Source organism: Quercus robur, chromosome 10 (assembly GCF_932294415.1).
Source record: "Quercus robur chromosome 10, dhQueRobu3.1, whole genome shotgun sequence".
In the NCBI taxonomy this organism is placed as follows: Eukaryota; Viridiplantae; Streptophyta; class Magnoliopsida; order Fagales; family Fagaceae; genus Quercus; species Quercus robur.
In genome coordinates, this window is record NC_065543.1 from 55,305,154 (window position 1) to 55,314,755 (window position 9,602).

Genomic DNA, 9,602 nt, shown 5'->3' on the forward strand with positions numbered 1-9,602 from the left:
ATTTATCTTCGTTTTAATAAAGCTACAAGGTTTTTTATAAATAAAAAAAAAAAAAAAACTTTTAAAGAGGTTATTTTTCGAAGTATTAAAAAAAAAAGATTGTTTGACAAAAATTGGTCGATTGCTTTGTAAGTGTGGGGGCCAATTAATTAGGAAGTACTGTTAAGACAGTGTTAACTGGGCCTATTGTCCGATCCGAGAACGTTAGACCATCTGAGACGGTCCAGATAAGATTATAAGGAGAATGGAATGAAGAGAGGAGTAGAGACAATATGAAATAGGTCCAACAAGCGTTCGATTACAAAAGCCCTCTTGGTAACATGTGTCTGAGGTCGATCTGAGTGCCATATTATCACGGACTTACTTCGGAGTTACATCATTACTAAGGATTAGATGTCGGACAAGGGATAAGAAAGGAGAAGGACAACAAATATCTTCAAAAAGTTGCTACCTTCGCATTAAATGACTCCCAACCAACTCTTTGACCGCATTAATGTGGAAGTGACACCTGAACAGTGATCAAACAGCTTTACAGCTACTAGTTGATGGTTCTGGGAAGTACTAGATGGGACAGAAACGAGTTCTTCGAATCTAACCTACACATGTGTGGTAGGGACGACACCAAGACTGAAATATATAACATGGAAAGATGTACTAAAAAAAGGAAAGGGGAGAAAAAATCAAAGATCAAGACTGGAACTCTTGTACAATTTTATTATTCAACAAAACCATATGATACAAACTACTAGGGCTATTCCGAGGATAGATTTTCTAATTTGAATTGTGTCTTACAGTTTGAAACCACTAAATCTAATCGTTTTTCTTCTGGGATAGATCTAGTTCTTCCATCCATGCTCTTTAAATTTATTGTTTGGGCCGCTTGGGTTTGAGCACAACCCTGTTTTGGGACCAATCCAATTTCAGTCCTTACAGTAAGCGTTAAATTTGATCGGCCTTATCTCTCACAATATCATAGTTTCTAGTTTCAAACGTTTTCCCTTTCCTTCTTCTTTCTCATTTTATTTTATATATATATTAATTTAAAATTTAAAATTTAAAAGTGGGATGAATAGAAAAAAAATCCTCTAAAACAAAAGCCTATTGAACAAGTGTTTTGGGCATGTTAAACTGCATTATAGAATTATTTCAAGAAAGAAGAGAAGTTGGCCCGTTTGGTAGGGCATTTCAAGTAACATTTTGATCATTTTAAACATATTTATACACACTTTTTTACCCACACGTGTATCAAAAATACACAAACAATACTCAAACTACTCTACCAAACACCTAATTTCCCATTGCACTGTTTTTCTGCTTTCCAAAGTTATAGAATTATTTCAAGCTAACCCCTTGGAGTTCCTTCTAAAAAAAAAAGCCCTTGGAGTTCTAATTCAATTAATCAAGCTAGATATTTGTTATGATCACAAAGAACCCTTCAGCTAAAAGGCTACACACCCAGGTCCCCATGTCCAATAAAAAACCCTCAATGGATCAAGTCACCAAGCCCCATAATTGTGGCCTATAACTATGGTTATGAGGAATGCTTAAAGGATTTAGATCCTCTAGATTTATTAGAATAATCTATCAAATATATATATATATTTTTAAATTCTAAGCACTCTTTTATGATTTAAGAGTCTAAATTTTACCATGTCAACATTCCACTAACAGTCCTCTTAAAATAATGTTGCAAACAAAACAATTAATATTATTATTAGTGAAATGTTAATATGACAAAATGCAGACCATTAAATTATTAAAGAATGGTTAAGATTTAAGAAAATTTATTTGGTAGAGTACCTTAAAAAATCTGGAAAATCTGAATCCATACTTAAAATATTAATGAGCATTAATAATTATTCACATTTTGATATCCAATGCCTACATTCAACTTCTTCTTCTTAAAAAAAAAAAATATTCTTCTCAAAAATAAAAAATAAACTACTGTTCTGTTCTGTGCTTCTTGTGCTCCCACCTAGAAACAATAAAAAAGATCTTCTCCAAAAAAAAAACAAAAAATCAAAAAAACGCAGAAAAGTTATTTAATTTTTTAGGTGTAGGAATTAGAAACGTCACATAGAAAGAAAAGAAATAGAGAGAGAAAGAGAATAGAAATAGTAAATAGAATAGAGTTCTAGTACCCAAATTTACAATTTAGAAATGAGCGCGCCTCCTTATCTGGCTCTGAAGAAACCCAAAGTTGAGACCAACGATGCGAATGAAGTACGACAACAACAACAGCAACAGCAACAGCAAAAACTAGTTTCATCATCATCAACAACAACAACAACAACAACAAAATCAAACAACATGGACGACGACGACAAGAACGACAACAACAATAGCGACAACTGTGTTAGCAGAGAAGAGCAAGAAGAGGCATTGGTGGCTCTGATCGAACATCGTACCAAAGAAGTCCTAACTAATAAACAGCGTATCGCTTATTACAAATCCCAGGTTCTGTCTTTTTTTTATTTTTTTTTATTTTTTTAATAATAAAAATATTAATACCATTCATTCTTTCAATCCCAATTTTCATTTTCATTTCCTAATGATATTTGGGGTTTATGTGAATGTTTTCTCATTGATTTGGCTATGATACTGCACTAATAAAAGTTCTAGTTTTGATATTCCGTAAGCTTCTATTGTTTAATTTGCTTCTTGGTTTTGAACTTTGAATCGTTTTTTACGAAATGGGTTTTGCTTCTTTAACATTTTTCTCCAGCTAGATTCAACATATATATAGCAAGATCCTTTATTTTATTTTATTTTTTTTATATTTTATCATGTATATAATTTTAAAATGATGATAAATTTTATCTTTCAAGTTGGAAGAACTCACAATTTTTGTACTTGAGCTTTTTAAAATAGTAAGTCTGCTGAAAAACCAGAAAGAAAGAACGACTGTGGATGTTGGATTTTGTAGATACTTGATTGAGTTCATGATTAGTGGTTGACGGAGTGATTTCAATCATCCCCATGCGTTGTATATCAGTGCCATTTGAGTTTCAGCAATTGTGGGAGTTTCAGTATTCCTTTGTAAATGTTGTGAAGACAAACTCTTTTATTGCTTGCAATTCTGAAACCTTCTCAAGGAGCTGACCATTTCTTTGAAAAAGTATGCAGCTTGAGGAATCAGAGAAGAGGTTGCATGATTCAAAATCTAAATTGGCTCGGCTTCGAACCCAGAGTAATGGTTTGTCATCTAAAGGGACTGCCGAGAATGGAACGAAAAATTTGAAGGTGGAGCGCAGATCAACTAGTCCTATTCATATAAGTGAAGATTCATCTAGACACCAGCCTCAATCTAAACCAGAACTTCTGATTCCTTCTGTGAATCCAAAAGTTTCCCAACATATAAACTCTGCAAAGTTTGGTGCAAAACCTTCAAATGGTTCTAGTACTCAATCTGGTCCATCAGTTTCCACTCAATCTTATAGTGCTATGAGAGTTAAAGGGGACAAACCTTCTAGAGTTTCTACTGAGCCCGAAGAAGAAGTTAAAATTCAAGATAAAGGAACAAAAAGAAAGTTTGGTGAGATTCACTTGTTGCATAGCGTTACATTATTTTTACATCGTGTGATTGTGCGTGCCTACAATTACATGTTTGCAACTTTTTTGCATAACATATTGCCCAGTTCCTCCAATCCAAGATCCCCTTTCTTTGCAATTAGGAGTCATTAAGTTTTTCTTTTGTATTTCAGAACAGAAAGAACACAAAGATTTGATTACATCAATAAGTAGCCGTTCTTCACCATGCATAGTCCGCTGCCATGCAAGCACTCACATCTCCAGTCAACACAAGCGAAAGTTGAGAAGTCTTGCTTTGTGTCCAGTGAATGATCAACTTTTCGTGACTAGGTAATTATTGAGTTAGTATATATACGTGAAAATAAATATATGTCGTCATTGGCTAAAAAATTGAACTTTCATGGTATGATTGAAATTTTGCAATAATAGTAAAATATCAACACCCCCACCCCCTGCATTAGCTATCCTTTATTCTATTATTACAAGGTGTGCCTTTTCTTTTTTGGTATTAATGAAATTTATCTTTCTCATAAGTTTCTACAGAATCTAATTCGTGGGAGTTTTTGAAATACTTGCAGTGCTTTGGATGGATTGGTCAATTTATGGCAAGTTCAGTCTAGGGGGTAAGTCTTAAATCTTTGTCTGTATTCATTTATCTTCACTGGTATCTTATGTCAGTTGTTGATTGATAGCATTGAAAAGTTATTATTTTACCACGTAATGTTATGCAGCATTGCTTTTATTTATTCATAATGCAACCTACAGGACGTGAACATTTTTATTATGATGATTGAAATTTGGTGGAGCATGTGGATGCAATAGGAAGGTGACTTAGGTGGTCTAATCATTACCATAACTTGACATTATCTAGGACTTAATTTATTTGTAACTGCAGATTTCTTTTTCATTATAAGCATCTAATGTTTAATAGCAATGAGACTGCTTGTGTAGAGGATATGTGAAGCAGACACTCTTTGTGTCCTTGCTGAAAGTCTCTTTTAAAATCAGAGAGCTTTTGAGTGAGCTTTTTTGTCATTGGGTGGGAGAATTTCTGGAATTTTTTCAAGGTTAGTGGTGTGTGGAGAAAAACTTCTGCAAATATTTCCTAGTATATATTAGGTGATAGTTGATTGGAGCAGATACATTAGCGTTTGGAGTTCTTAAAAATGTGTAGTTTAGGTTACCAAAATATTTGCGGGAACTTGGAACTTGGAAGTTAGGAGTTAGATTTGGTTGATGATCACTTGCTAGGTTTACTTCATTATTTTATGATTCAATTTTAGAGATAAAAGTGTATATCACATCCAAGAGCAGGCCGTGGTGTTTCTTTTTGTGTTCCTAGTATAAGTTAGGGTAATTACTGGTTAAGGTGGTGTGAAGAGTGGCCAATGAGCTTTAGCTCAAATGATGCTTCCTCCCTTTGTAAGAGCAAGGTGGGGGATGAGGATGTGGGTTCAAGACCCACTGGGTGTGTGTGTGACTTCCCAATAGAAGAAGAGTGGCATTTCTGTTTGGAGTTTATTCTTTTCTTTGGTATGAAAATCTAGAAAGTGAACATTATGTAATTTGTGCCATATGTTGCTCTAGCCTTGATTATCAGGAGAGGAAAACAGAGACTCCTGAAAGAGTTGCTTTTACTTCCTAGCCCATTTACTCACCATTTGGGAGGATTGGAAGAGAGGGGAAGGGTCTTGGCTGGCAAAGGTTTGGACTAAAACATTCAATGAGTTTGGAGAATGTGTGTGGATGCTATTTGTGGGTTCATTAAGGAAGATAAACAATTAAAGTATGATAATATTTGTTGTCACTAAACATTGAGCATTATGCCTCCTTAGACACATTCTCTTTTGGAAAGTTAACCTTTTTACTATCATGTTCTTAATATTCATCTTTTTAGTTTGTCGTTACCTGTGATTGCGAGTTTCAGTTAAGAATATCTCGTGTTACTTGTGTAGAAGAGGTGATAGGTAATTAAAATTTTCACACTTTCTTCCTGTTGGCAGCAGGTTATGTAATATGTAAAGTATAAAGATATGCTGATATGATATATTTTTAATCCTCTCTAGTTGCCTTGCAACAAAGAAAAAGTTATCAACACTTCTAAAACTTTCTTCTCTTTTGGTTACTTCATCACGTTCCAACTATTTCTTAAATTGGTGCATAATATTGAGATCATATGTGGGGAAGAAGCCAGTGTGTAGAGTATGCTGAGATTCAGACAAAGCAGCAACTACTTTTAACCAAATTTAATACAAGGTTGTCTCCCACCATTCAGTATGCTGCAAGATAGAAAAGGTGATACATGATGCTAAAGGTATCTTGTTAGATGGATTATACTTATAGATGTTCTTATCTTTCTGATGATAGGATATGGAGCTGTACTCCTATTAATGATACAAGGCAAAAATACCCTGGTTATTTCATATATGTTTAGTCTCCCACCATGACCAGAATAAGAGCTTTGTAAGGACAAAGTAGGAAATTGGATATTTAGTCCACAAAAAAGAAATGCTCATCAAATATATTGGATGTCCGTGAGAATGGTCCCCCATTCTGTACGCCTTTAAGAAATGTTAGAATTATATAAAATTTTCCTTTTGTATCAATTATATCCAGTTTCAGTTTCTAGTGTCTAAATTTTGTGATGTGAAGTTTCTCAGCTGGTGTCTTGGCCCTTATATTCTTTGTCTTGAATTGCAGGTCCATTGCCTCTCTACTTAGCTCGACTGAGTGTTTGTCCCCTAAGCAGAGGAGATGGCCTGAAGATATAGCCTGGCACCCACATGGAAACAGCCTATTTTCTGTATACAGTGCTGATGGTGGAGATTCTCAGATATCAGTTCTTAATCTCAATAAGACACAAGGGGTAAGAGTTGCACTTGAAATTTATAATTGCAATAAATATACCAGTGCTTACATTTAACTAACATTTAAATACAGACACTTGTAGAACTGGCATGCTCTATGTCCACAACCATTTGTAAATAAACATTCAACTTTCATTGTAAAGTCTGTTTCTTTTCTCACTTTGATTTTGCATATTTGTGTATTGACAGAGAGCTCGTGTAAATTTCTTAGAGGAAAAGCCTCATTTTAAGGGTATTATTAACGGCATCACATTCATGCCTTGGGAAGATGTCTGTTTTGTCACTGGAGGCAGTGACCATGCTGTTATACTTTGGAGTGAGAAAGATGGGGAGGACTCATGGAAACCAAAGGCATTGCACAGGAATTTGCATTCGTCTGCTGTTATGGGAGTTGCTGGAATGCAGAAAAAGCCAATTGTATTGTCTGCTGGGGCAGACAAGCGAATTATTGGGTTTGATACACTGGTTGGAAGAGCAGATTACAGGCATCAAATTGAATGTAAATGCATGAGTGTACTACCAAATCCATGTGATTTCAATTTATTCATGGTTCAAACAGCGTAAGAAACATTTCTTGACCAGTATTTTCTTGATGCTGTCAATGTTTTAATACACTGCTTCATTAGTGCTCCGAGAAATCTACAAGATCTAATACTTGTTATTTTATAGTTGAAAGAAAATTGGAAAATGCTATGTTGATCAACAACTTTTTATCTAGGAAAATTTGAGGTCTTATGTTAAAAGATAGTATCAATTTTCTTTAGTTGCATACCGGAAATGCAAACTAACAGAAGAGATGAAATAATGGTATTGAACTTCTAATATTAGTTTGATCTTCAAACCTCTCTTGAATTGCATCTAGTGGTAATTCTGGCTTGCTGCTGAGGTGTGCAACTTGGACTCTGTTTGGTTCGGATGTATAATGTGAATCAGTTCCCTAGAAATTTGAGTATAGTTTTACGATTATAAATATTAAGGAGTTATATGATATGATGGTTTGAAACAGAAAATATTGACTATAGTGGCAATTGCCTGTCCTATTGCTCATGGTATGTGACCATAAACACTTCTTGGTGATTATACATGGGCTTTTATAAAGGAGTTGTAGCTTTGAAATAGAAAGCACATCAAATTTCAGGAAGGGCTAAAATCACATTCAGATTCTAAAATTTTTTTTAGTCAGAAATGTAGTTTTGCTTGTTAAAAGTTTAACGTTAACATGTCTTATATGCAGAGCTCCTGAGAGGCAGCTCCGATTGTTTGATATCAGATTGAGACAGACAGAAATCCATGCTTTTGGGTGGAGGCAAGAAAGCAGTGAATCTCAGTCGGCGCTGATAAATCAGGCCTGGTCTCCTGATGGTTTCTACATAACATCTGGTTCAGCAGACCCCATGATTCACGTCTTTGATATCAGGTATAATTCTAGAAAGCCTTCCCAATCAATAAAAGCCCATCAGAAACGTGTCTTCAAAGCTGTATGGCTCCACTCTGTGCCACTTCTCGTTTCCATATCTTCTGATCTCAACATTGGATTGCACAAGATGACTTAAATCTTCCATCATGTTGTTGTATAGAAGAAACCCATCATTTTGCTTGTGCACTGAATTTTTGTAACGATCTTCTTAAGTGGAAGAACTTTTTAGTGGTCCGTTTTGGCACAGCTTAGCAAAACATTGCTTTAGGGATGGTTTGGGGAAATGGAATGGTTCTAAAGTGGAATGAGTTTGGCTGTGAGCGTGATATTTTGATGTTCTGGTAACCACATTAGATACTATGTCACACCTGCCTCTGAGTCAAGCATTACTGTATGACTCATGATCGTTACTATTTTTTGGAGATACTGAAGTGCAACTTTCTTTTTGTGTTCCAGCATATGTTTTTGTCTACAATCTAAGCCTCGGTTGGTTTGAAAAATGGCTTGAGAACTTAGTGATAAATTATCACTAATTCCAAAAGCTTAATTTGATAGAAAATAATGGATTTGGTCACTTAATTAATACTTTGAAACAGCTCACATGTCATAAGGAAAGTAGAAAAAGCTGAGTATTCTAAGTAAAATTCAAATGCCGATTGTAGTCATATATATATTTTAAATAGTTGGCGGAGAGTGTGATTTGAACTTGGAATGTCTCCATTAAAAATATTAGGTGTCAGTTGAATTATAAAACTCTTGACAATTATATTCATATACATTATATAAGGGCATTAAGGTGTAATGAATATAATTTCTACAAGGACATAGGTAAAAACATGTATGAGGACAAGGTCTAATTAATCAGATTTGATGTTTACTCAATAACAGACACTTATGCTACATAGTAATTTAATAAAAATACATTTGAGAAAAAGTAATTTAAAAGTTATTTTGCCGCTAGGCAACTAGATATATTACAGGTTGGAATAGATCCGAGTGATACAACCATGATAGTTCGAGTATGATGAGTTCTTGATCTTCTCTTTCCAGGTCTCGTTTTGTAAGAATGCCATTGTTCTACGCATATCAACCATTTGTTCGGCCCAATCAGCTGTAGACAGTTCCTGCTTTTGAGACTTAGAGACTCACCTACCAGATTTTGTGTAGTAGCTGTAGCGGTGACCTGATGCTCACTTGAGTTGGATGCATGCAGTGTGGGGCAATGTAGAAGGGTGAGGTGCAAGGTTGTTAAAATCGGGACCCATTTAGAGTCTCGCACAACAATGAACACATATTTGCTTGCTTCCATAAAAAATTCACATAGCGCAAACTCTCAAAGCCCACTCTCCAAAATTACACAAATAGACCTCACCTCATTCGGACAAACACAAAAACAAACCCAAAGAAAAATCACATACACCATCAAATCAAAATTTCCAAATTCTACACACTTACACTGTTGAACCTTCCATGTGCCACCACTTAAATCCTCATGCATGCATCACCATCATGATCTGCGAACCTTGTAGCCTCCTCTTTACAAATCCGCTACCCATGCACCGCCTTGAGCCCCCATAGGGTGTACCAAATTTAAATACACTAGTCCAATTTCATGCAAAGTATATATCCTTTCAATTAATATTTGGAAGTGTATAAAAATGGACAATAAAGATATTCTTTATTATAATTCAATAGTTACATAGCGGATGGAGATTTTTATCCATGACATCTCTGTTTGGAAACTCTAGAACACGTTAGTTGAGCAATCATATAAATATAGCTATAAT

General features: G+C 34.9%; 1 protein-coding gene across 1 annotated transcript; it reads left to right on the plus strand.

Moving 5' to 3' along the window:
• The first annotated feature begins 2,106 nt into the window (after positions 1-2,106).
• LOC126701914 (uncharacterized) lies at positions 2,107-8,270 on the plus strand. Its single transcript, XM_050400357.1, has 7 exons — positions 2,107-2,457; positions 3,127-3,535; positions 3,705-3,861; positions 4,110-4,154; positions 6,232-6,397; positions 6,588-6,958; positions 7,633-8,270. The coding sequence occupies exons 1-7, from the start codon at positions 2,161-2,163 to the stop codon at positions 7,949-7,951; spliced, it is 1,764 nt and encodes a 587-aa protein (XP_050256314.1). The 5' UTR covers positions 2,107-2,160; the 3' UTR covers positions 7,952-8,270.
• The last annotated feature ends 1,332 nt before the right edge of the window (positions 8,271-9,602 follow it).

Coding starts and splice junctions, on each gene's coding strand:
- LOC126701914 (XM_050400357.1), top strand. CDS start 2,161: ATGAGCGCGCCTCCTTATCTGGCTCTGAAGAAACCCAAAGTTGAGACC. Junction 4,155..6,231: donor TGGCAAGTTCAGTCTAGGGG/GTAAGTCTTAAA, acceptor CTTGAATTGCAG/GTCCATTGCCTCTCTACTTA. Junction 6,398..6,587: donor ATCTCAATAAGACACAAGGG/GTAAGAGTTGCA, acceptor GTGTATTGACAG/AGAGCTCGTGTAAATTTCTT.